This window comes from Dendrobates tinctorius, unplaced genomic scaffold, assembly GCF_039654945.1.
Source record: "Dendrobates tinctorius isolate UK_male_01 unplaced genomic scaffold, ASM3965494v1 ptg000138l, whole genome shotgun sequence".
NCBI classification, from domain to species: domain Eukaryota; kingdom Metazoa; phylum Chordata; class Amphibia; order Anura; family Dendrobatidae; genus Dendrobates; species Dendrobates tinctorius.
In genome coordinates, this window is record NW_027361806.1 from 12,288,014 (window position 1) to 12,315,291 (window position 27,278).

Below are 27,278 nucleotides of genomic sequence, written 5' to 3' on the forward strand. Positions count from 1 at the left end.
GCGCCGTCCACACTCTGAGGTAAAATAAAAAAAAAAGATGTCACTCGTTGTTTCTCAAGGCGGGAATCAAAGAGGACACCGCCTACGTCAACAAGTGGACCAATAGAAAACAAGAGATTCATGTGCCTGAGTGCTGATTGGTGATCACTTGTGGCAATCACTTGCGACGAGACTAAGGGGGCGTGCCGTGCACCTGTCATCCGTTGTGGGAGGGCTTAATTAGCGAAGACGCTGGAGGGGCGTGCGCTAATGTCCTATTCACTGAAGAGACTTACGGAAATATTCTCGCGTAAGTTCCATTGAATGAATAGTGGGTTACGTCACAGTGAAGAAGGCGATGTTCTTAGCTTGCTCCCTCCTTCTCTGTTCCCAGGTGAGGTCAACAGGGATCAGGAGGACGGAGGAAAAGAAGAAGTGACGGGAAAGCGATGGCCGGGAGCGAGAACGAGCTGTGCGAGAGCCTCATTATCTGGGTAAGGGGGGCAGCAGTGACGTCACAGGTGTGTGGTGGAGGTGAGGGGGCAGCAGTGACGTCATAGCTGTGTGTTTGATGTCCTGTAATGATTGCATCCAATGAATGTATTATTAATGTGAATTACTGCACAAGTATAACACTATAACGCTCCAGCCGTCACGACAGTCGTGTTATTGCGCTCCGCTGGATGAATATTTCATCAGGGCTTCACTGCACTTAGTTTCATGACACTTTTATTTCATTTTTACTGGAAAAAATTGTATCATCCTAGAAAAAAAAATATATACATTTATATAGAACTACAGGTCCCAGCACGACACTATAGCCTGATACTCCCAGCAATGGAGCAAACGAGAGATAATAATTTATTAATTTGCTTTTCATTACTTAATATTACTATTTTTTTGTTTACAAATTTAGTAAATGAATAAAATAAAAGTGTATAAGGTCAGCGGCACATACAGAATCAGACGCCATATAATGCTGTACAGTGTATGAGGGCTGACACAACGTTCTATACTATTCTATAGTTAATCGGTACATTACTGATCCTGAGTTACATCCTGTATTATACCCCAGAGCTGCACTCACTATTCTGCTGGTGCAGTCACTGTGTATATACATTACATTACTGATCCTGAGTTACATCCTGTATTATACTCCAGAGCTGCACTCACTATTCTGCTGGTGCAGTCACTGTGTACATACATTATATTACTGATCCTGAGTAACATCCTGTATTATACCCCAGAGCTGCACTCACTATTCTGCTGGTGCAGTCACTGTGTACATACATTACATTACTGATCCTGAGTTACATCCTGTATTATACCCCAGAGCTGCACTCACTATTCTGCTGGTGCAGTCACTGTGTATATACATTACATTACTGATCCTGAGTTACATCCTGTATTATACCCCAGAGCTGCACTCACTATTCTGCTGGTGCAGTCACTGTGTACATACATTACATTACTGATCCTGAGTTACATCCTGTATTATACCCCAGAGCTGCCCTCACTATTCTGCTGGTGCAGTCACTGTGTATATACATTACATTACTGATCCTGAGTTACATCCTGTATTATACCCCAGAGCTGCACTCACTATTCTGCTGGTGCAGTCACTGCGTACATACATTACATTACTGATCCTGAGTTACATCCTGTATTATACTCCAGAGCTGCCCTCACTATTCTGCTGGTGGAGTCACTGTGTACATACATTACATTACTGATCCTGAGTTACATCATGTATTATACCCCAGGGCTGCACTCACTATTCTGCTTGGGCAGTCACTGTGTACATACATTACATTACTGATCCTGAGTTACATCCTGTATTATACCCCAGAGCTGCACTCACTATTCTGCTGGTGCAGTCACTGTGTATATACATTACATTACTGATCCTGAGTTACATCCTGTATTATACTCCAGAGCTGCCCTCACTATTCTGCTGGTGGAGTCACTGTGTACATACATTACATTACTGATCCTGAGTTACATCATGTATTATACCCCAGGGCTGCACTCACTATTCTGCTTGGGCAGTCACTGTGTACATACATTACATTACTGATCCTGAGTTACATCATGTATTATACCCCAGAGCTGCACTCTATTCTGCTGGTGCAGTCACGGTGTACATACATTACATTACTGATCCTGAGTTACATCCTGTATTATACCCCAGAGCTGCACTCACTATTCTGCTGGTGCAGTCACGGTGTACATACATTACATTACTGATCTTGAGTTACATCATGTATTATACCCCAGAGCTGCACTCACTATTCTGCTGGTGCAGTCACGGTGTACACACATTACATTACTGATCCTGAGTTACATCATGTATTATACCCCAGGGCTACACTCACTATTCTGCTAGTGCAGTCACTGTTTACATACATTACATTACTGATCCTGAGTTACATCCTGTATTATACTCCAGAGCTGCACTCACTATTCTGCTGGTGCAGTCACGGTGTACACACATTACATTACTGATCCTGAGTTACATCATGTATTATACCCCAGGGCTGCACTCACTATTCTGCTAGTGCAGTCACTGTGTACACACATTACATTACTGATCCTGAGTTACATCATGTATTATACTCCAGAGCTGCACTCACTATTCTGCTGGTGCAGTCACGGTGTACACACATTACATTACTGATCCTGAGTTACATCCTGTATTATACTCCAGAGCTGCACTCACTATTCTGCTGGTGCAGTCACGGTGTACACACATTACATTACTGATCCTGAGTTACATCATGTATTATACCCCAGAGCTGCACTCACTATTCTGCTAGTGCAGTCACTGTGTACATAAATTACATTACTGATCCTGAGTTACATCCTGTATTATACCCCAGAGCTGCACTCACTATTCTGCTGGTGCAGTCACGGTGTACACACATTACATTACTGATCCTGAGTTACATCATGTATTATACCCCAGGGCTGCACTCACTATTCTGCTGGTGCAGTCACTGTGTACATACATTACATTACTGATCATGAGTTACATCTTGTATTATACCCCAGAGCTGCACTCACTATTCTGCTTGGGCAGTCACTGTGTACATACATTACATTACTGATCCTGAGTTACATCCTGTATTATACCCCAGAGCTGCACTTACTATTCTGCTGGTGGAGTCACTGTATACATACATTACATTACTGATCCTGTACTGATCCTGAGGTACATCCTATATTATACTCCAGAGCTGCACTCACTATTCTGCTGGTGCAGTCACTGTGTACATACATTACATTACTGATCCTGAGTTACATCCTGTATTATACCCCAGAGCTGCACTCACTATTCTTCTGGTGCAGTCACTGTGTACATACATTACATTACTGATCCTGAGGTGCGTCCTATATTATACTCCAGAGCCGCACTCACTATTCTGCTGGTGCAGTCACTGTGTACATACATTACATTACTGATCCTGAGTTACATCCTGTATTATACTCCAGAGCTGCACTCACTATTCTGCTGGTGCAGTCACTGTGTACATACATTACATTACTGATCCTGAGTTACATCCTGTATTATACTCCAGAGCTGCACTCACTATTCTGCTGGTGCAGTCACTGTGTACATACATTACATTACTGATCCTGTACTGATCCTGGGTTACATCTGTTTATAGAGGCTCCACTAGCAGAATTGTGAGCACACAGTTCTGAAGTTTAAGGGTTTGCGTCTATAGGCCTTTTCTGGACCTTTTAAAGCAGATGAGGCTGCATTCACACATCAATGTGTTACCACTTGAGTGAAATAGACCAATGTTTTATCAGCTGCCACACTAGGTGCTTCCGTGTTTCTCTGCAGCGTGTAGTTTGTCTGGACCTATTTATTCAGTGACTTAATAATGTTTATGTTAAAAATGGATGAAACTTGGTGGATTTCTGAAGTAGGAAATGTTTAGTCCTGGTTCCATCCTTGGATGAGAATAGGACCTGCCGTGAGTCCGTTTGTAAAACTGATGTGTGAGTGAGTCAGTGACGCTCTATGGTCGGAGTGCAGTCTGAGACTAAAGTGTGTCGCTCTGGGATGTCTCACACAGATGTGTGCATGTAGCCTTAGACAAGACCATAGTAAAAAAATTGTGATAGAGTTTCATCCAGAAAGCTGGCCTGATTTATCCCTCACTTGTCGTCTGTGTGCAGTACACTTATTTACAACAGCCGGTAATTATTTACAGTTTCCTATGCTACAGAGTTGCAATGTATCCGTAAAAAAGCGGATGCTGTACTGTAGCTCCAAATTTATTTATTTTTTCGCACTTGTAGACTTGAATAGACGGGCCTCATCCGATTTACAGAGGAAGTTAGTGCTGGCTGTGATTATTTTTCTTCACCTGCAGATTTGATCAGTAAAAAAAAAAATCGCTCATCTGCACTGCCTCATTGAATAACATTGACCCGAGTACTATCCGTTTTTTTAAGGACAGTACTCGGAGTGAAAATATGGTCTTGTGAACGAGCCCTTAATATGCTGATTTCATAAGCTCGTCATGTACATTAGATGAGTGTTTTCTGAACGATGCCATCGGAGCTGGCTCACTCGTTCAGACGAGCACTCCCGTGTTCTCTAGGACAGAGCCATCGGCCGACACATCATCCATCGGCTTATCTCATCGAGAACAAAGTGATCGACTGTCCAGAATCAGACATCTCCTCCAATCATCAGTTGGCTGGCGCCCCCGTACACAGTAGACCGTCGACCAAACCCATCAATATAGTCGGGCTACGGTGACATTAGTCTGATGTGTATGGTGCCTAAAGCCTCGGAAAGGGTAATATCTGCAGAATAAATTGACACGCTGCGGATTTCAGATCTGCAGTGCTGGGCAGTTTCCACTGTGGATGTTCTTCACAGTTTGTGCATGGGATCTCTGCTTGCTGCCAATGAATGGGAAAATTGTTTATATCCATAGATGCAAGTAGAAGCTGCATGTGGGTCGTTTGGACATAACAAGGATGAGTTTTCCATTCACTCACAGCTAGGCTAAGTACCGTATATGATATAAAAAATGTGAATATTTGAGGGGCAGGATTAGTGAGCGCTCACTCTATGGGGATACAGGAAAGATGTATATCTTTGTACCGTGTTAGCCAGTAAATAGAAGAATATTCAGGATTGAGAGTCCTCAGTGGTTGATACCTTTTAATGGCCAACTGAAAAGATGGTGACACACTGCAAGCTTTCGAGACTACTCAGGTCTCTTCATCAGGCGTTGACTAAAGGTACTGTCACACTAAGCGATATCGCTAGCAATATCGCTATAACTTGTGACGTTATAGCGATATTGCTAGCGATATCGCTGTGTGTGATACTTACCTACAACCCGCTCCCCCGCTGGTTATCGCTGATCGCGCGAGAACGTCCAGGACTGTTTCTCGTCGTCAGCTTCCTGCGGCGGTTCCTGCTGTGACGACGAGCGACGCATGGAGCCGGGCGGGAGGACGCAGGATCGCCTGGTGTGACAGGTAAGTAACGACCCCTGACCCCTGCGATGTCGGTGGTGAGATCTGCCTGTGTGGCAGCTCACTAGCGACCGCTTAGCGATGTACCAGCGATCCTGACCGCGTCATATCGCTGGTCGGGATCGCTGATACATTGCTAAGTGTGACAGTACCTTAATGCAAAATCTGAAGAATCACATATATATGCACAACACAGCAGAGAAAAAATGCAATAGATGAGACAAGTGACAGAAGCAGAACTATCATTGTTATCATAGTTCTGCTTCGTGTCACTTGTCTTATCTATTGCATTTTTTCTCTGCTGTGTTGTGCATATATATGTGATTCTTCAGATTTTGCATTAGTCAACGCCTGATGAAGAGACCTGAGTAGTCTCGAAAGTTCACTCTATGGGAGGGAATTCATCATGAGGGCAACTAACTACCTCAGACCACTAAAGTGACCCAAATTACGCCCAACATTGCCCAAGTCCTTACTTGCTGATTCCCTTTTAATCTAACAGAAAGCCGCTGCAGATAACAAGCAGAATAGTGAGTGCAGCTCTGGGGTATAATACAGGATGTAACTCAGGATCAGTAATGTAATGTATGTACACAGTGACTGCACCAGCAGAATAGTGAGTGCAGCTCTGGAGTATAATACAGGATGTAACTCAGGATCAGTAATGTAATGTATGTACACAGTGACTGCACCAGCAGAATAATGAGTGCAGCTCTGGGGTATAATACAGGATGTAACTCAGGATCAGTACAGGATCAGTAATGTAATGTATGTACACAGTGACTGCACCAGCAGAATAGTTAGTGCAGCTCTGGAGTATAATACAGGATGTAACTCAGGATCAGTGCAGGATACAAATGTGAAAACCTTCTGATGTGGATTGATTCTGCCAATCTATTTATATCATTGCCTTGTAATGTTTTCATTTCCTGTCCTGTCCAGATGTCACCGGATCCCAGAATTCCAAGCAGAGGAAGTTCACTGACCGCTATATTGGGACACCCAAGTGATGGGTGTCTCAAATATGGAAACTACTCCTAGTACCAACCTATTGCGTGGTACCACCAGCAGAACAACGTTGCACCACTCACACACACACACTCACACAGCCTCTTGCGCGGTACCACCAGCAGAACACCGTCGCACTGTGCCTGCGCGAATTCTGCGCAGGCACAGTGAATCATTCGGCTGATCCCGGCGGCAGATGCGCGACGTGTCTACAGGCAGAGGAGGCCGGTCACATTAGATATTAGAAAAAACTTTTTGACAGAGTGATCAATGAGTGGAACAAGCTTCCACAAGAAGTGGTGAGTTCTCCTTCAATGGAAGTCTTCAAACAGAGGCTGGACAGACATCTGTCTGGGATGATTTAGCGAATCCTGCTTTGAGCAGGGGGTTGGACACGATGGCCCAGGAGGTCCCTTCCAACTCTACGATTCTATGAAAGGGGTTTTCCCACGATCGAAAGTTCATTTTAAAATTGTCTGTGTCTGACCGTGTACGGAGCATATCACAGCTCCTGGGCAGGGGAGGAAGCAAAAGACAATACTGACATTACAGCAGGGGATCACAGAGGATTCATTTTGTGAGGTAAAATATTTCAGTGACTGTTTTTAAACAATACTTTACCTCACAAAATGTATCCTCTGCGATCTCCTGCTTTAATGTCAGTATTGTCTTTTGCTTCCTCCCCTGCCCAGGAGCTGTGGTATGTTCTGTACATGGTCAGACACAGGGGGGTGAGAGACAGAGCATGGGGGGCAGACAGCTCAAACGGGACAGCACATGAGGGGAGAATACCACACAGGAAGGAGAGAGACAGCAGACAAGGGGGAGAGCACATGGGGTAGACAGGTCAAAGAAGAGAGCACAGACGGGAGAAGTCAGCACATGGGGAAAGAGAGAGTGGATAGGTGGGTGAGCACATGGGGGGAGAGATTCTCAACGCTGCAAAGCCTGCCCCCATCGTGACATTACCGCCCTCCCGATGTGATAGCATCCGGCCTCCCTCTAATGTACCATAATGTCAGTCAGAGATTTTGTGCCCCATGTGCTGCCAGCCTCAGATATGGCTCCAGTGCTGCTGGTAACCGCTTTATGTCTGCTCTGTAAATAAGTTCTTCTATATTTAGTGAGACATCGGTCATTCACTTAATTAAATCAGATTTGCGGAGCTGCCTAATCCCGGGTATTTGCTCTTCCTTGGTTTCCTGTAAATGATTAGAGGACAGCGCTGGTCTTTGGGGGGTTATTACATTCTCATCAAAGGGCAGGTAGCTGGCCGTCTTACATAGTGAGTATCAATACTGTGTATTAATTTTATTAATAGGGGGTTGATATGAGAAGCGCGTCCTTGGATTACAACTTTACTCAATATTTTACTGCCTTACATAACAATCATTGCTTCGCTGCAAGATGAGCAGTACTATGGGGTCAGGTGCTTACTGCAGGATGAGCAGTACTATGGGGTCAGGTGCTTACTGCAGGATGAGCAGTACTATGGGGTCAGGTGCTTACTGCAGGATGAGCATTACTATGGGGTCAGGTGCTTACTGCAGGATGAGCAGTACTATGGGGTCAGGTGCTTACTGCAGGATGAGCAGTACTATGGGGTCAGGTGCTTACTGCAGGATGAGCAGTACTATGGGGTCAGGTGCTTACTGCAGGATGAGCAGTACTATGTGGTCAGGTACTTACTGCAGGATGAGCAGTGCTATGGGGTCAGGTACTCACTGCAGGATGAGCAGTGCTATGGGGTCAGGTGCTTACTGCAGGATGAACAGTACTATGGGGTCAGGTGCTTACTGCAGGATGAGCAGTACTATGGGGTCAGGTGCTTACTGCAGGATGAGCAGTACTATGGGGTCAGGTACTTACTGCAGGATGAGCAGTACTATGGGGTCAGGTGCTTACTGCAGGATGAGCAGTACTATGTGGTCAGGTACTTACTGCAGGATGAGCAGTGCTATGGGGTCAGGTACTCACTGCAGGATGAGCAGTGCTATGGGGTCAGGTGCTTAATGCAGGATGAACAGTACTATGGGGTCAGGTGCTTACTGCAGGATGAGCAGTACTATGGGGTCAGGTACTTACTGCAGGATGAGCAGTGCTATGGGGTCAGGTACTCACTGCAGGATGAGCAGTGCTATGGGGTCAGGTACTTACTGCAGGATGAGCAGTACTATGGGGTCAGGTACTTACTGCAGGATGAGCAGTACTATGGGGTCAGGTGCTTACTGCAGGATGAGCAGTACTATGGGGTCAGGTGCTTACTGCAGGATGATCAGTACTATGGGGTCAGGTACTTACTGCAGGATGAGCAGTACTATGGGGTCAGGTGCTTACTGCAGGATGAGCAGTACTATGTGGTCAGGTACTTACTGCAGGATGAGCAGTGCTATGGGGTCAGGTACTCACTGCAGGATGAGCAGTGCTATGGGGTCAGGTGCTTATTGCAGGATGAGCAGTACTATGGGGTCAGGTGCTTACTGCAGGATGAGCAGTACTATGGGGTCAGGTACTCACTGCAGGATGAGCAGTGCTATGGGGTCAGTTACTTACTGCAGGATGAGCAGTACTATGTGGTCAGGTACTTACTGCAGGATGAGCAGTGCTATGGGGTCAGGTACTCACTGCAGGATGAGCAGTGCTATGGGGTCAGGTACTCACTGCAGGATGAGCAGTACTATGGGGTCAGGTGCTTACTGCAGGATGAGCAGTCCTATGGGGTCAGGTGCTTACTGCAGGATGAGCAGTGCTATGGGGTCAGGTACTCACTGCAGGATGAGCAGTGCTATGGGGTCAGGTACTTACTGCAGGATGAGCAGTGCTATGGGGTCAGGTACTTACTGCAGGATGAGCAGTGCTGTGGGGTCAGGTACTCACTGCAGGAAGAGCAGTGCTGTGGGGTCAGGTACTTACTGCAGGATGAGCAGTGCTATCAGGTCAGGTACTTACTGCAGGATGAGCAGTGCTATGAGGTCAGGTACGTACTGCAGGATGAGCAGTGCTATGGGGTCAGGTACTTACTGCAGGATGAGCAGTGCTATGGGGTCAGGTACGTACTGCAGGATGAGCAGTGCTATGGGGTCAGATGCTTACCGCAGGATGAGCAGTGCTATGGGGTCAGGTACGTACTGCAGGATGAGCAGTGCTATGGGGTCAGATGCTTACCGCAGGATGAGCAGTGCTATGGGGTCAGGTACTTACTGCAGAATGAGCAGTGCTATGGAGTCAGGTACTTAATGCAGGATGAGCAGTGCTATGGAGTCAGGTACTTAATGCAGGATGAGCAGTGCTATGGAGTCAGGTACTTAATGCAGGATGAGCAGTGCTATGGGTCAGGCACTTACTGCAGGATGAGCAGTGCTATGGGGTCAGGTACTTACTGCAGCCTCTGCTGCTGCAACTTCACTGGAGGATAAAAATTGTGTAATTGGCATTCATCAATGTTGGAAATCTGAAAGAGTAAACGATAAAATAAAAAGCTATCATAGGAATATGGCGCATGTGAACATTAGCCATTTCCATGCACTGCCTAGAGCAGTCTCTGTGAGTGCAGTGATGTGTTTGGAGCGTCTTCTATCAGTCTCCTGCTTCCTCCACCTCAGGTATACCTCACTCCATACATGCAGCTTCCCCACAGCATAGTCCTCACTGTGAATACCAGTAGAACCAGTCCTGAAGACTCTTGGGTGTGTTTACAACCTGAGAAAGCTGCCACATAAAGAGACCATTAGCAACTACAAAGTATCCGGATTCCTCAGTGTGGACTGCTTTCATCATTTGAATATTTTCTTTTTCAATTTGATTGGAGTATTTACACCTTGGATTGGCAGCATGACCCGGCCCTGGAATGTGTGCCTCGGTGACATCATGGTGACATTCAGGACACCTGCAGACCAAGCACAGTTCATAGTATGGATTGTTAGTTCTGCTGCAACATCGGCCCCAAAAGCTATGATATATAAATAATGCTAATAGCCATTTGAAAGCAATGTTTTTTATGGTAATCACTTGTAAAATTAATATGCCAGTGCAGTAATTGCGTACATACATTACATTGCTTATCCTCTACTGATCCTCAGTTACATCCTGTATTATACCCCAGAGCTGCACTCACTATTCTGCTGGTGCAGTCACTGTGTACACACATTACATTACTGACCCTGAGTTACATCCTGTATTATACCCCAGAGCTGCACTCACTATTCTGCTGGTACAGTCACTGTGTACATACATTACTGATCCTGAGTTACATCCTGTATTATACTCCAGAGCTGCACTCACTATTCTGCTGGTGCAGTCACTGTGTACGTACATTACATTACTGATCCTGAGTTACATCCTGTATTATACCCCAGAGCTGCACTCACTATTCTGCTGGTGCAGTCACTGTGTACACACATTACATTACTGATCCTGAGTTACATCCTGTATTATACTCCAGAGCTGCACTCACTATTCTGCTGGTAACATAGTAACATAGTTATTAAGGTTGAAGGGAGACTTTAAGTCCATCTAGTTCAACCCATATCCTATCCTAACTTGCCCTAACATGTTGATCCAGAGGAAGGCAAAAAACCCCATGTGGCAACAAGTAAGCTTCACATTGGGGAAAAAAATTCCTTCCTGACTCCAAATACGGCAATCAGACTTGCTCCCTGGATCAACGCAATATTAAGGAGACTAGTGTACACTCACTGGCCACTTTATTAGGTACACCTGTCCAACTGTGTGTTAAGACTTAATTTCTAATCAGCCAATCACATGGCGGCAACTCAGAGCATTTAGGCATGTAGACATGGTCAAGACAATCTCCTGCAGTTCAAACCGAGCATCAGTATGGGGAAGAAAGGTGATTTGAGTGCCTTTGAACGTGGCATGATTGTTGGTGCCAGAAGGGCTGGTCTGAGTATTTCAGAAACTGCTGATCTACTGGGATTTTCACGCACAACCATCTCTAGGGTTTACAGAGAATGGTCCGAAAAAGAAAAAAAATCCAGTGAGCGGCAGTTCTGTGGCCGGAAATGCCTTGTTGATGCCAGAGGTCAGAGGAGAATGGGCATACTGGTTCGAGCTGATAGAAAGGCAACAGTGACTCAAATTGCCACCCGTTACAACCAAGGTAGGCAGAAGAGCATCTCTGAACGCACAGTGCGTCGAACTTTGAGGCAGATGGGCTACAGCAGCAGAAGACCACACTGGGTACCACTCCTCTCAGCTAAGAACAGGCATCTGATGGCTACTTTCAGCAGGATAATGCGCCATGTCATAAAGCTCGATTCATCTCAGATTGGTTTCTTGAACATGACAATGAGTTCACTGTACTCAAATGGCCTCCTCAGTCACCAGATCTCAATCCAATAGAGCATCTTTGGGATGTGGTGGAACGGGAGATTCGCATCAGGGATGTGCAGCCGACAAATCTGCGCCAACTGTGTGATGCCATCATGTCAATATGGTCCAAAATCTCTGAGGAATGCTTCCAGCACCTTGTTGAATCTCTGCCACGAAGAATTGAGGCAGTTCTGAAGGCAAAAGGGGGTCCAACCCGTTACTAGCATGTTGTACCTAATAAAGTGGCCAGTGAGTGTATATACCCTGTAATATTATACTTTTCAAGAAAGGCATCCAGTCCCTTCTTAAATTTTAGTAGGGAATCACTCATTACAACATCATATGGCAGAGAGTTCCATAGTCTCACTGCTCTTACAGTAAAGAATCCGCGTCTGTGAGTATGCTTAAACCTTCTTTCCTCCAGACGTAGAGGATGCCCCCTTGTCCCCTTCACAGGTCTAAGAGTAAAAAGATCATTAGAAAGCTCTTGGTATTGTCCCCGCATATATTTATACATTGTAATAAGATCACCCCTAAGCCTTCGATTCTCCAAACTGAATAACCCCAAATGTAATAACCTGTCTTGGTATTGCAGACCCCCTAGTTCCCTAATAACCTTGGTCGCTCTTCTCTGCACCCGCTCCAGTTCAGCTATGTCTTTCTTATACACCGGAGACCAGAACTGTACACAGTATTCTAAGTGTGGTCGCACTAGTGACTTATATAGAGGTAAAATTATGTTCTCCTCATGAGCATCTATGCCTCTTTTAATGCATCCCATTATTTTATTTGCCTTTGCAGCAGCTGCCTGACACTGGCCGCTAAATGTGAGTTTGTCGTCCACCCATACACCCAGGTCTTTTTCAGTGACTGTTTTGCCCAGTGTTTCACAATTAAGCACATAATTATACATCTTGTTCGTTCTACCCAAGTGCATGACCTTACATTTATCCCCATTAAAGCTCATTTGCCATTTATTAGCCCAAGCTTCTAGTTTACATAAATCCTCCTGTAATATAAAATTGTCCTCCTCTGTATTGATTACCCTGCAGAGTTTAGTGTCATCTGCAAATATTGAAATTCTACTCTCTATGCCCCCTACAAGGTCATTAATAAATATGTTAAAAAGAAGTGGGCCCAAAACTGACCCCTGTGGTACCCCACTGCTAACCGTGACCCAGTCTGAGTGTGCTCCATTAATAACCACCCTTTGTTTCCTATCCCTGAGCCAGCTCTTAACCCACCTACACATATTTTCCCCTATCCCCATTGTTCTCATTTTATGTATCAACCTTTTGTGTGGCACCGTATCAAAAGCTTTTGAAAAGTCCATGTACACCACATCCACTGCATTCCCTTGGTCCAGTCCGGAACTTACCTCTTCATAAAAGCTTATCAGATTAGTCTGACAGGAACGGTCCCTTGTAAACCCATGTTGATATTGGGTCATGAGGTTATTCTTCTCCAGATACTCCAGTATAGTATCTCTTAGAAAACCCTCCAGGATTTTACCCACAGTTGAGGTTAAACTTACTGGCCTATAATTTCCAAGTTCAGTTTTTGTCCCCTTTTTGAATATTGGCACCACATTTGCTATACGCCAGTCCTGTGGTACAGACCCTGTTATTATGGAATCTTTAAAGATTAAAAATAATGGTCTATCTATGACTGTGCTTAATTCCTGCAGTACTCGGGGGTGTATCCCATCCGGGCCCAGGGATTTGTCAATTTTAGTGATTTGTAGACGCCGCAGTACTTCCTGCTGGGTTAAGCAGGTGACATTTAACAGAGAATTTTTATCCCTGATCATGTTATCCGTCATGGGATTTTCTTGTGTAAACACTGTTGAAAAAAAGTCATTTAGCATATTGGCTTTTTCCTCATCCTCATCCACCATTTCACCCAGACTATTTTTAAGGGGGCCAACACTATCATTTTTTAGTTTCTTACTATTTATGTAGTTAAAGAATATTTTGGGATTATTTTTACTTTCTCTGGCAATGAGTCTCTCTGTCTCAATCTTTGCTGTCTTGATTTGCTTTTTACAAAATTTATTTAATCTTCTGTATTTAGTTAATGCCTCATCACTACCTACTTGCTTTAATTCGCTAAATGCTTTATTTTTGTCCCTTATTGCTCCCCTTACAGCTCTATTTAGCCATAGTGGTTTCCTCCTATTTCTCGCATGTTTATTCCCATACGGTATATATTGTGCACAGCTCCTATTCAGGATGCTAATAAACGTCTCCCATTTTCTTTGTGTATTTTTATGTCTCAGGATATCGTCCCAGTTAATTCCACCAAGATCATCTCTCATCCGTTGGAAATTTGCCTTCCTGAAGTTTAGTGTCCTTGTAACCCATCTACTACACATCTTATTAAAGGATACATGAAAACTTATTAATTTGTGATCACTGTTACCCAAGTGACCCCCAACCCTTACATTTGATATGCGGTCTGGCCTGTTGGTTAATATTAGGTCTAGCAGTGCCCCCCTCTTGTTGGGTCCTGAACCAGTGGTGAAAGGTAATTGTCTCTCATAGTAGTCAAAAACCTATTACCTTTGCTGGAACTGCAGGTTTCGGTTCCCCAATGTATTTCAGGGTAGTTGAAGTCCCCCATAATAATGATTCTCCTTGAGTCGCAGCTTCATCTATTTGCTTTATGAGGATATTCTCTGTTGCTTCCATTATTTTTGGAGACTTATAACAAACCCCTATCAGTAATTTATTATTTTTCCCCCCTCCCCTTATCTCTACCCACAGGGACTCTACATTTTCATTAGATTCATATATATTATCACGAAGGATGGGTTTTAAGGATGATTTTACATATAAACACGCCTCCCCCTCGCTTATTTGTTCGGTCATTTCTGAACAGACTATAGCCCTGTAAATTAACAGCCCAGTCACGGCTCTTGTCCAGCCATGTCTCAGATATCCCCACCATGTCATAATTATGTTCCAACAACATTAACTCCAATTCCTCCATTTTGTTGGCGAGACTTCTGGCATTAGTATACATGCACTTTATGTATCTCTCTGTACCTCTATTCTTTCTTAAATTATTAACTGTTCTAACCCCACCCCCCATGCCACCCCCACCCCCAATGTCATTATTTGTGCCCAGGTCTCTAGCTGCACTGTCTTCCCCTCCTATAAAAGGAATACCCTCCCCCTGTCCCTAGTTTAAACACTCCTCCACCCTTCTAGCCATTTTGTCCCCCAGCACAGCTGCACCCTCCCCATTGAGGTGCAGTCACTGTGTACATACATTACTGATCCTGAGTTACATCCTGTATTATACTCCAGAGCTGCACTCACTATTCTGCTGGTGCAGTCACTGTGTACATACATTACATTACTGATCCTGAGTTACATCCTGTATTATACTCCAGAGCTGCACTCACTATTCTGCTGGTGCAGTCACTGTGTACATACATTACATTACTGATCCTGAGTTACATCCTGTATTATACTCCAGAGCTGCACTCACTATTCTGCTGGTGCAGTCACTGTGTACACACATTACTGATCCTGAGTTACATCCTGTATTATACTCCAGAGCTGCACTCACTATTCTGTACTGACCCTGATGTAAAGCCTGTATTACCGTATGTTAGAGAGTTGCATTCATAATACAGAAGTCTTCAGAGCTGAAATTTCCCAGCATGCCATTTCACATTTTGGGAATTGCTCTTAACAGTAGCCACTGTACAGTTATATGATGTAGGAGAAAGTGCATTTTACCATTTTTGTTAAAGTTTTGGTGCCTTTTTCCAGTGTTCGTCAGAGAAGAATTATATTTTTATCAGTATAGAATTAAAGTGCCCCTCCTTTTAAATGAGGACCCAGAGGTAGGACCCCTTTTAGAAAACATTAATGAGATAAGTATCCAATGATTGGGGTCCTGCCACTGAGACAAACAAGCAATAATGACAACACAGGTCCCTTGTCTCCGTTTTGTAGCGGTAGTCGAGCCTGCGCTCTGTCGCAACAGTCAAATCTATGAGGCTGAGAAGCACAGCTGAGCGCGCTATGTGTGCCCACCGCTCCGTTCTAGAGGGGACACAGAATGCTGCTTTTAATAAGTTGTAATTGTAGGAGGTTTATGTGTGTAATTCATATTATTTTGGAAGGCGGATTCTAAAACTGCTCCAGATTTTAATATTTATGGAGATAGATGTTTTTTTTTTTTTCTGCACAGAAAATAGCAGCTGAAATCTGCAAGTCTGAATATAACATCTTCTTAGCGGAAATCAAATCTCATGACTGTGGATAAACTGTGGCCACTAGAAGAAGAAGTGTGAATGAAGCTTTGTACGTCACCCGGAGAATAAAGGGCCCGTCTCACTAAGCAATCTCGGTAGCGAGATCGCTGCTGAGTCACAACTTTTGTGACGTAACAGCGATCTCACCAGCGAGATCGCTGTGTGTGACAGCGATCAGCGAGCGGCCCCCCTGCCGGTATCGCTGATCGCTGCAAGAAATCTCTGGACATTTCTTTGGTCGCTGGTCTCCCGCTGGCCAGCACGCATCGTTGTGTGTGACAGCGGGAGACCAGCGATCAGGTGTAAAAAATAATAAAAAAAATAAAAAATATAGTTATTCTCACCTTCCGATGTCCCGTTCAGCCATCCTGCCTCTCTCCACGCTCCGGTCCCAGTGATCCTTTGCACGAATGACCGCGAGACTTTGTTATCCCGCGAGACCGTGACATCTCGCGGTCATTCATGCAAAGGATCACTGGGACCGGAGCGTGGAGAGAGGCTGGAAGACTGCGCGGGACATCGGAAGGTGAGAATAACTATATTTTTTATTTTGATTCTATTTTTTACAGGATGGCCAGCGATGCCGGGCGCTCGGCATCGCTGTGCTGATCGCTGGTGAAGCTGTCTGTGTGACAGCTCATCAGCGATCACATAGCGACTTACCAGCGATCCTGACACCTTGATATCGGTGTCGGGATCGCTGGTAAGTCGCTTAGTGTGACGGGGCCTTAAGACATGATGTAACATTGTGCAAGAAGAGAAAAGCAAAGTCTTTGTAAAGTTGCTCAATGTTTCATGAAGATTTAGAGATTGACGTGTTGTAAGAAGTGGAGATGTGATGGCGGATTCTTCTCCTGTCTGTGGACGGTGGCATCACAGTTATTCACTGCAGCTTCGCCATGGCTGGCCTGACATACACACATGCCTGCTGAGGTCCTTAGCTACTAATAGATGGAGAAAAGGAAACCTGACTGGGTTCTGTGGTCTGATTTGGATGATGGCAGTCCCGTGTGGTGACTGGGAGAGGACGAGTTGCTGAGCCACCAGTAAGGCCTCTTTCACACATCAGGTTTTCGCCGTCAGGCGCGATCCGGCGCTTTTGACAGAAACTGGATCCGGCGAAATGCAATGCCGGATCCGGTTTCCCCCCCATTGACTTGCATTTGCGCCGGATCGCGCCGGATGGCCATGCGTTTCATCCGGTTTTCGCCGGATCCGGCAATGTGTCGCGATCCGGCGTCTGGATAAAACGGCTACTGTAACGTTTTTTGTCTCCGGCGAAAAAGCCGGACACGCCGGATCCGGCGCGTCCGGCTTTTTCACACAATGAAAGCCTATGAGCGCCGCAATACGCCTGATCCGGCGAAAGCCGGATCCGGTTTTTTTGGTCTGAGCATGCTCAGTAGCTCTGCCCACAAGACATATAAAAGCAAGACAGTGGGACCCACAGCCACACCCAACATGCCACCCAAGAAAGCAACCAAGCGCAGCAGGAGAAGGCAGGAGACCACTGCAGCACCATCAGCACCACCACCACCCCAAATGGAGCAGCAAATGGAACATGCTGAGGAGGGGAGGCCAGCAGCAGATGAGAGACGGTAATTATCAAATCCCCCATTCCTCCAAACTAGGGCTATTGAATATCAAGATATTCATTGGCCCTTTGTTTCTCTTTATTCAACAGCCGCCCAATAGATGCAGCAGCAGCAATGGCAGCAGCTGGAACACCACCCACAGGCATGGAGTGTGGCCACCAGGAAGACAGCACATCATCTTCTGGGAGCCCTCCCTCGCATCGTCAGCGTTTGACGGTAAGTTTTTATTTCCAAAATCCATCATCTCTGTAATATATGTCTATTCATTGCCTTTTATTTCAAAACAGGATTCACAAGATGAAGAGGAGCTCCCAGAAGAAGAAGGAAGGGGTGGACAGACACTTGGAGTGGGCTCACAATTGGTAAGTTTTTTGCATCAAACGCAGAAACACAACATCACACTACACACAACACATAGAAAACAATGTTCTGCAGACCACACACAGCAAACAAATGCCTACATCCAAAGACATAACATTTTTTGTTTTCTTCTCTAGTCTTCCCAATCTGGTGCTCGGCCAAGAGGTCCTCGCAGTGCCTCCCAGGGTTGTCGGCGACAGCAACGCGGCGGTCACCAGCGTGTAAGTATAAATATTTTTGCTTTGTTTTTTTGCACTTTTTATTTCATTTCTTTTGTGGAGGCTAATTATGTTATTTTTGTCTTTTTCTTTAACAGCCTTCACAGCGTGCTCCCGACTCTGACGGTGAGGATGGAGGACTCGATGTGGACCACCTCATCGATCTCGTCAGAGAAAGGGAGCCGCTCTGGAATATGGCTGACCGCCGCCACGCTGACCTTATTGTTACCCGACGACTCTGGGAGGAAATCTGTTCGCTCCTTGTGGGCCGCTGGGAGGACCTCGATGTTCGGGCCCAGATTAAAGAGCGTAAGTATATACAGTACCGGTTGCTTGATGTAAACCAGTGTTTCCTGAACTCCAGTCCTCGTGGTCCCCACGGATCATGTGTTCAGGATTTCTATTTACTATGGAAATCCTGAAAACATGACCCCTGGGGACCATGAGGACTGGAGTTTGTGAAACACTGATGTTGTATACTAACCACTCCTTTCTCGTTTCATGGAACAGAATTGTGAATCGGTGGCGGTCTGTGAGGGATCGTTTCAAGAAGGAGTTCAATAAAGAGATGCGGGCCCCGAGTGGATCTGGAGGACGCAGGAGCAAGTACAAGTACGCACAAGCCCTGTCGTTCCTCCGGGAAACAATGGTCACTAGAAGGTAAATATTACACACCACATGTGAAAAAAAATGTTAGATGTAACTTTTTTTTTTCAGCCAGGGCCATACCATGTCAGTATTTTAATTGTTTTTTTTTCTCTTTATTCCACAGCACGGTGAGCAGCACTCGGGAGCCTGCACGATTGGACCCTTCTGAGGCGATCCCTGAGGAGACCGGCACCGAGGGACACTTCGACCGCCCCGGTACATCTGCACCTTCCCAGCCTTCCCACACATTCGACCCATCTGTCCCATCCAACAGCACAGGAGCATCGTGGCCGCCTACATTACATGAAGCTGCTGGTGAGGAGATCGCTTTCCCTTTACCCCACCCTTCTGCCCCTGCCACCTCTAGTACACCTGCGGGTACTGGGCGGCAGCGGCAGAGGGGTCAGGAAAAGAGTTATGCGCCAGAGTTCTTGCATCTGAATGCATCTTTCCAGAACTGTCTAAAAGTCTTGTCAGAGCAAATCTCCGCAGGCTTTCAGCAGATCAACTCCAGCATTCTGGAGGTGAAGACACTTCTGCAAACCATGCATTCAGAAGCAAGATCTTCGCCAAACCACACCTTTTTCAGGTCTGTTGTGGAGCGCATGGCAACACTATCTCCTACCCAGCAGATGCATGTAATGCATTCGTGCCACGGTGCTCTACAGCAGGTTACCTCCCAACCTCCACCTCCCACCACTGTAGTTCCTCCACCTGCACCCCCTCCAGCCATTTTCCATCCTCCCCCTCCTATTACATCTGCACCCCCTCCAGCCACTTTCCATCCTCCCCCTCCTATTACATCTGCACCCCCTCCAGCCACTTTCCATCCTCCCCCTCCTATTACATACCAGCAACCTCACCAGTACCAGCAACCTTCCCAGTACCAGCAACCTCCCCAGTACCAGACATCTCCCCACTTCCAGCAACCTGCCCCGTACCAAACTCCTTCCCCGTACCAAACTCCTTCCCCGTACCAAACTCCTTCCCCATACAACTTTCCATCAACATCATCTGCTCCTACAGTCCCTGCCCAACCCTCCACTCCACCGCCCACCACCTCTTCTGCCTCCCACATGTCCACCCATTCTGTAGCTTTTTCCACACCATCACCTCTAACTGTTCCTTCCCCACCACGATCCCAGTCCTCTCTCCACACTCCCATTGTCGAAGTGTCCCGCAGCCCCTCCAGCAGTATTTCCACCCCACACTACAGTTATAATGTTTTTTTTGTAATAAAAATGCCCATTTGGTTGGTTTCAAACCTTTATTAAAAAAGTTTTTTTAACTTTAAAAACAGTTTACACAAAAAAAAATATTTTAAATAAAAGTTAAATTATTGTTTACACTGGTTGTCTGTCATTTCTTTCTGCGGCGAAATATGTTTAAAAAAAAGGTTAAATACAGGGTATTTCAAAGGTAAAAAGGTATTCAAAACCAGGTATATAACTGTGGGTAAATTTTAGCTTTTTGCCACAGTTGTGTTCCTGGTTGTGTTTGAAGCAAAGTATTTCACCTGAAAAGTTGTGTTTATTGTTGGTGATTTCCTAACAATGTACACAACTTTTGTTAAAAGGTGAAATACTTTGCATAAAACACAACCAGGTACACACCTGTGGCCTAAAGCTAAAAATAGTAAGACCATGACAAGATAGCCAACTTTGGTTGGCAAAGGTATATACTGTTGGTCCAGAAGGTACACAAGTTTGGGGCACAAATCTTTCACACTCTGTCATCCTGCCAGTGTACTCTGCCTTGAGGTGACATAAAGTATAGTGCAAAATTGTCCCTCATTACTGAAACCGTCACAGAACTTCTAGTGGTAATATTTCCAATGACAACATCCATCTTCGCCAGTAACTTGCTCTTCTCTCCAACCTGCACTTTCTCCTCTACAACCTGTCAAAGAAGGGCTGTAGGAACATGCTATATATAGTTTTCCAGTAGCCAATCCCGTTCGGAAGGCCACAAGGGTCAATTTTAAAAACCAGATCCGGCGTAATCCGTCGAAAAACGGATGAACCGGATGAGACGGATCCGGTTTTGTCTGTCAAGAACAAGACGGATCCGGCAGAAAACCGGATCCGGCACATCAGGTTTTACAAAACATTTGCCGGATCCGGCATTCCGGCACGACGCCGGATCGCGCCTGACGCCGAAAACCTGATGTGTGAAAGTAGCCTAAGGGGAACGTTCTCAGATCCATATACTTAGCTCCTGACAGCTGCGTCCTGTAGGTTACAATATCCATGAGCGGAAGATAAGGAATAATTGCCTTTTGAACCCTGATGTGGACGACGTGACGGCTATGTAATGTCTGCGTAGCTCGCCGCTTACATGCTGAGCTTGCTGAATGCGGAAAATGAGAGGTTGATTGTGAGAAATGGCGAGAATCCATCTATTAAAAATAATGGTAATATAAATGTGTAATAATTATATATAATATAGGGATGTTTTTGCAATGTAATAAATGCAACACGTAAGTATCTCATAAATAAATGGCACTTTCTGATCCTCAGTTCTGACCTCTGTGGCCTCCACTGATCCTGAAAGGAACTGAAGCTGGCCCAGTCGGCTCCCAGGGGCCGCCTGCAGCTCCCAGCATTTCTGAGTGTCCATGAACTGCTGTGCAGGGTAAACAATTCTCATCTTGGGGGCCCAGAAGTCAGACCTCCACTGATCATAAAGTGATGACATATCCTAAAAATATTAAATGGATTGACCCTTTATGTAGATCGATATGTCATAGCTCATCTGGTGAGCTGAATGTGCCGAGCCGTAGGTCTGGATGAGCAGCACAGAAGAGAGGCATTGATGCAGCCAGATTCAGCAGAGCTTGATTAGATAGATGACAGGTAGAATGGGCGTGTGAATCTGCAGCTGAATATGCTGGGTAGCATGAAGAACACAAGTATCTTGATGTAGTAGAGCCGAATGTACTTGGCAGTACCTTGGAATAGTAGAGCTGAGTTGTCAGGCAGGTGCTGTGGTATGGCAGAGCTGAGTTTGTGGACAAAAACTTAGAACAGTAGAGCAATTTTGACAGACTGACACCTTGGAACGATAGAGCAGCACGGTGGCTCAGTGGTTAGCACTGCAGCGCTGGAGTCCTGGGTTCGAATCCTACCAAGGACAACATCTGCAAGGAGTTTGTATGTTCTCCCCGTGTTTGCTTGGGTTTCCTCCGGGTACTCCGGTTTCCTTCCACATTCCAAAGACATACTGATAGGGAGCCCCATCAGGGACAGTGATGATAATGTGTGCAAACTGTACTGTAAAGTCCTGTGGAATATGTTAGCGCTATATAAAAATAAAGATTATTATAAAGATAGAGCCTTGTATGCAGTCAGGTACCTTGATGCAGCTGAGCTGAGTGTGTAGACAGCACCTTGCAGTAAAGTAAAGTTACTTATGGTGACAGGTGTCTTGATGCAGCAGAGCCGAGTGTGCGGAGAGCACCTTGGAATATTAAAATTACCGTAGTTATGCAGATAGGTACCTTGATGCAGAGTAGTCACGTCCTTGGAACAGCAGAGCCTATTATGCTGGTAGACACCTAGGAATAGCAAAGTCAACTGTGAGAACAGCACCTTGGAACAGTAGAGATGAATTTGCAGACCGTACAACAGTAGAGGTGGGTATGCATACAGGTACCTTGATGTAGCAGAGCTGAGCTTTTGGAAACCTGAAACAGCTGAGCCAAGTTGGCAGACGGGCAGCTTGGTATAGCAGAGCTGAGTGTCTGGGAAACACATCAGAGGAGAGTGAAATCGGGGGGTACGCAATGGGTTATGATTGCAACTCTACTCACGTGAGAACAGTGAGAGGTGGTTCAAGGACAAGTGACCAGATAGCAGATTCGTTTTTATCGCTACTGATCATTTTCAGCCTTCTCTCCACAGTTGCAGACATTTAACACCAGCGCTCCATGTAAAACGATCGATGACCTCACGGGTGGCGTGCCGATGGCTCAGGTTCTTCACGAAATGTAAGTGTCCCTCCGTGAGGCAGATCCTGCCCTGGTCATTGCCTTTGAGTATTTGTGTCCAAGCTTCTGCGTTATTGTAGCTGAATCCCTGTATGTTGGGAAGTCCTGTCCTCTCTCATCTACGTCATGTTTCCATTATTCACCATTTCTATATATCTTCTCACTATCAGTGGATGGAGAGATTCACTGGGAATAATCGCAGAATGTCCCACCACCTCTGTCACGTTTAAAAATACAATTTTCCTGCAGCGCCACCACAGGGAAAATAAAGTATTGCATGGTTCCCGCTGACATCATTGACGCGTGCTGTAATACATGAATGTACTCCAGCTTCCAAAGTGAGAGACGTTCTCTGTGACTACTGCACTTTTGCTTAATTGATTCGGATCCCGAATGTATTTCCTAATTTTTCCTCATCAGTGACAACATGTAGCATAAAACTCTAAATAGTCTGTCGGCCTGGGGCGATTTCTCAGACTCCCAGCCCTGGCAGGCCCAGACTTGTTCTGCTGAATTATTCACTCTCAGGCGGGCAGAGATACCAGGACGCTACATACACGGCCTGATCAGTAAATGCCAGAACACACTGCTGGGAGTAATACAAGCACAGTTTATGGGAAAAATCTAAGGTGACTTTTTTTTTTTCCTCAATGTCACCCTTCTGTAGTCCAGGAAGCTGAAATTTGAGGAGTTGTTTGCAGAGTTTGTTGCTTTTGCTGTCCTTTTGGTGCGTGACACTAAGTGGAACTTTATGGTCATCGGTGTGTATCAGTTTTGTTAGTCTGGGACTGAAAATCACGGGAAGCAGCAAACAGCGCCTCATATCTCAGCTTCCTAGATCCCTGTGAAGGAGACATTCAGGTTTTGAGTGGAAAGAGCACTAAAGTTATTACACCGGTATTATTGACGACAATGAAGATAATGGGCCATATTGGCCTAAAAAGTGATTTCAGTTTTAGTCACAGATTTTTCATGTCCTTCCCATAGAGATGGCTCCTACTTTAATGAGTCCTGGTTAGCACGTATTAAAGAAGATGTTGGAGACAATCGGAGGATAAAGGTATTTTTTATCATTAGGCGAGATAAAAATAAATATGTAATTATCACTTATTCTTCATCGTTGTATCTGATCTTCATGGACTAAAATATGAATGTACTGAGGTGTCTCGAAACACGTGAACAGGTTCAGCAGGTTCTACGGATGGAGTCACTGCATACAGACATTACATTACTGATCAGTACTGTTCTTGAATTACATCCTGTATTATACTCCAGAGCTGCACTCACTATTCTGCTGGTGCAGTCACTGTGTACATACATTACATTACTGATCCTGAGTTACATCCTGTATTATACCCCAGAGCTGCACTCACTATTCTGCTGCAGTCACTGTATACATACATTACATTACTGATCCTGAGTTACATCCTGTATTATACTCCAGAGCTGCACTCACTATTCTGCTGGTGCAGTCACTGTGTACATACATTATATTACTGATCCTGAGTTACATCCTGTATTATACTCCAGAGCTGCACTCACTATTCTGCTGGTGCAGTCACTGTGTACATACATTGCATTACTGATCCTGAGTTACATCCTGTATTATACCCCAGAGCTGCACTCACTATTCTGCTGGTGCAGTCACTGTGTACATAGAATCATAGAATCATAGAATCGTAGAGTTGGAAGGGACCTCCTGGGCCATCTGGTCCAACCCCCTGCTCAAAGCAGGATTCGCTAAATCATCCCAGTCAGATGTCTGTCCAGCCTCTGTTTGAAGACATCCATTGAAGGAGAACTCACCACTTCTCGTGGCAGCTTGTTCCACTCATTGATCACTCTAACTGTCAAAAAGTTTTTTCTAATATCTAATCTGTGTCTCCTCCCATTCAGTTTCATCCCATTGCTTCTAGTCTTTCCTTGTGCAAATGAGAATAAAGTTGATCCTTCTACAATGTGACAGCCCTTTAGATATTTGTAGACAGCTATTAAGTCTCCTCTCAGTCTTCTCTTTTGCAAACTAAACAATCCCAAATCCTGCAACCTTTCCTCATAAGACAGGGTTTGCAGACCGGTCACCATTCTGGTTGCTCTTTTCTGAACTTGCTCCAGTTTGTTGATGTCTTTTTTAAAATGTGGTGCCCAAAACTGGACACAATATTCCAAATGAGGTCTGACCAAAGAGGAGTAGTGGGAAATAATGACTTCACGTGATCTAGACTGTATGCTTCTGTTAATACATCCTAGAATTGCATTTGCTTTTTTTGCTGCTGCATCACACTGTTGACTCATATTCAGTCTGTGATCTATTAGTATACCCAAGTCTTTTTCACATGTGCTGTTGCTTAGGCCTATTCCTCCCATTCTGTATATGCTTTTTTTCATTTTTATTGCCCAGATGTAGTACTTTGCATTTCTCCCTGTTAAAAACCATTTTGTTAGTTGCTGCCCACTTCTCCAGTTTATTTATATCTTTTTGAATCCTCTCTCTCTCTTCTCTAGTATTAGCTATCCCTCCTAGCTTTGTGTCATCAGCAAATTTAATCAGTTTACCCTCAATTCCTTCATCTAAATCGTTGATAAAGATGTTGAACAATACAGGGCCCAGGACAGAGCCCTGTGGTACCCCACTTGAGACATTCTTCCAACTGGATGTGCAGCCATTTACGACCACTCTTTGGGTCCGATCACTAAGCCAGTTATGAATCCACCTAACAGTTGCCTTGTCCATTCCATACTTAGTCATTTTTTCAATAAGGATTGTATGAGATACTTTGTCAAATGCTTTGCTGAAGTCAAGATATACTATATCTACAGCATTTCCTTGATCCACCCAATCAGTGATTCCGTCATAGAAGGAAATTAAGTTAGTCTGACATGACTTACTAGTTACAAACCCATGCTGACTCTGTTTAATCACTTCATTCTTATCCAGGTACTGACATACATGTTGTTTAATAATTTGTTCAAAGATCTTTCCTGGTATAGAAGTCAGACTCACCGGCCTATAGTTGCCTGGGTCCACCTTCTTCCCCTTTTTGAAGATAGGAACAACATTTGCTCTTCTCCAGTCTTCTGGGACTTCTCCTGTTTTCCAGGCAACATTACTGATCCTGAGTTACATCCTGTATTATACCCCAGAGCTGCACTCACTATTCTGCCAGTAATTATTTGAAATAATCAGCAGCCTTGAATGCAAGTCACCAGGGTAAGTGCTGCACAATCACTGAACAAGCATGAAACACTAGAAATGTCAGCTTTGGACCATGCAGAATTATGAATGCAGCACTGGGCAGAATATAACATTTACAAGTGCATTGTGTTTTCACCCTCTTCACATTTATGAGCATGATTTTCTTCATGACTTATCAGACGGCCCATCCAGCTTTATGAATCATGTATGAGCCAGAAAAAATTGTAGCCAGATATATTTTCTGTCTGAAATGCTCTGGTGTTTCAGAGAAAATATGCTTTGAATAATGGGCTGTGGACCATAGCTGGAGATGAGACTAGTCCGGCTCTGGGTGGATCTTCCCAGCGCTGCAGGGGGTAATTGACTGGGTTCTCCCTTGTGTGCACATAAGGAGAAACCTGATGATCAGCTCAAGCAGCGATGGATCTTCAAAGTATATTTTCTCTGAAATGTCAGAGCTGCAGTCATATCTCGCTTCAGTCGTGCAGCCAGGACCTGATTCATGCTGCCCTCAGTTTATGAATCGCCTGGCAGGTTTCCTTTAAAAATTGCACTTTATCTCTTTTCCTCTATGAGTACTCAAGTTAAATGCAGATGTACATTGTAATAAGAACAGCCACATGACAGCCCACCTGTGTATTGGCAGCTAATGAACCAAACTTAGAAGACAGCCCATGCAAAAAAGTCGCACATGGTCTTTGATCTTATGTCCGGGGTTAGAAGGTCTCCAATAAAGTTTCCATTTTCATAAACATAAATATTTTGTGTTTGTAATAAGATAACAGCAAATAAGTGGGAACACCAACCCACTCAAAAAGGCTGAAACAGTTCAAATATGTAAACAGCAAAAAAGTGAAATATAAAATATAACTTTTAATATAGATAAAATATTTGCCGCCATAATAAAAGAGAAAGGACAAAAATCCTGTTATAGCTGTAAATAAAGAGTCCAACTGTAAATGTAAATAGTCAGATACCCCAATAAGGTGCTAAAACTATAGAGGTAACCAATCTATACAGCAAATCACGGACACCTGTAGTGACAGTACACAATAACTATCAATGTGTCTACATGGCCTAGAATTAGCCAGTTCTGGAACAAACCAGTGACTAGATCAAATGCATCTATCTACTGTATGAGAATAAAAAAGTTAAGCGTCAGTGGTCACAAAGAGGA

General features: G+C 44.7%; 1 protein-coding gene across 2 annotated transcripts in view; it reads left to right on the plus strand.

Annotated features, from left to right (window-relative positions):
• The first annotated feature begins 237 nt into the window (after positions 1 to 237).
• The window catches only part of HOOK1 (hook microtubule tethering protein 1), a 51,778-nt gene continuing 24,737 nt past the window's right edge, over positions 238 to 27,278 (plus strand). The window contains exons 1-4 of one of the 2 annotated variants that reach the window (XM_073544593.1): positions 238 to 289; positions 374 to 473; positions 22,820 to 22,905; positions 23,893 to 23,965. In XM_073544593.1, the coding sequence (XP_073400694.1) occupies positions 429 to 473; positions 22,820 to 22,905; positions 23,893 to 23,965 (204 nt within the window). In that variant the 5' untranslated portion in view covers positions 238 to 289; positions 374 to 428. The remainder of the gene's footprint in view (positions 290 to 373; positions 474 to 22,819; positions 22,906 to 23,892; positions 23,966 to 27,278) is intronic. The other variant, XM_073544595.1, reaches the window with a different exon arrangement.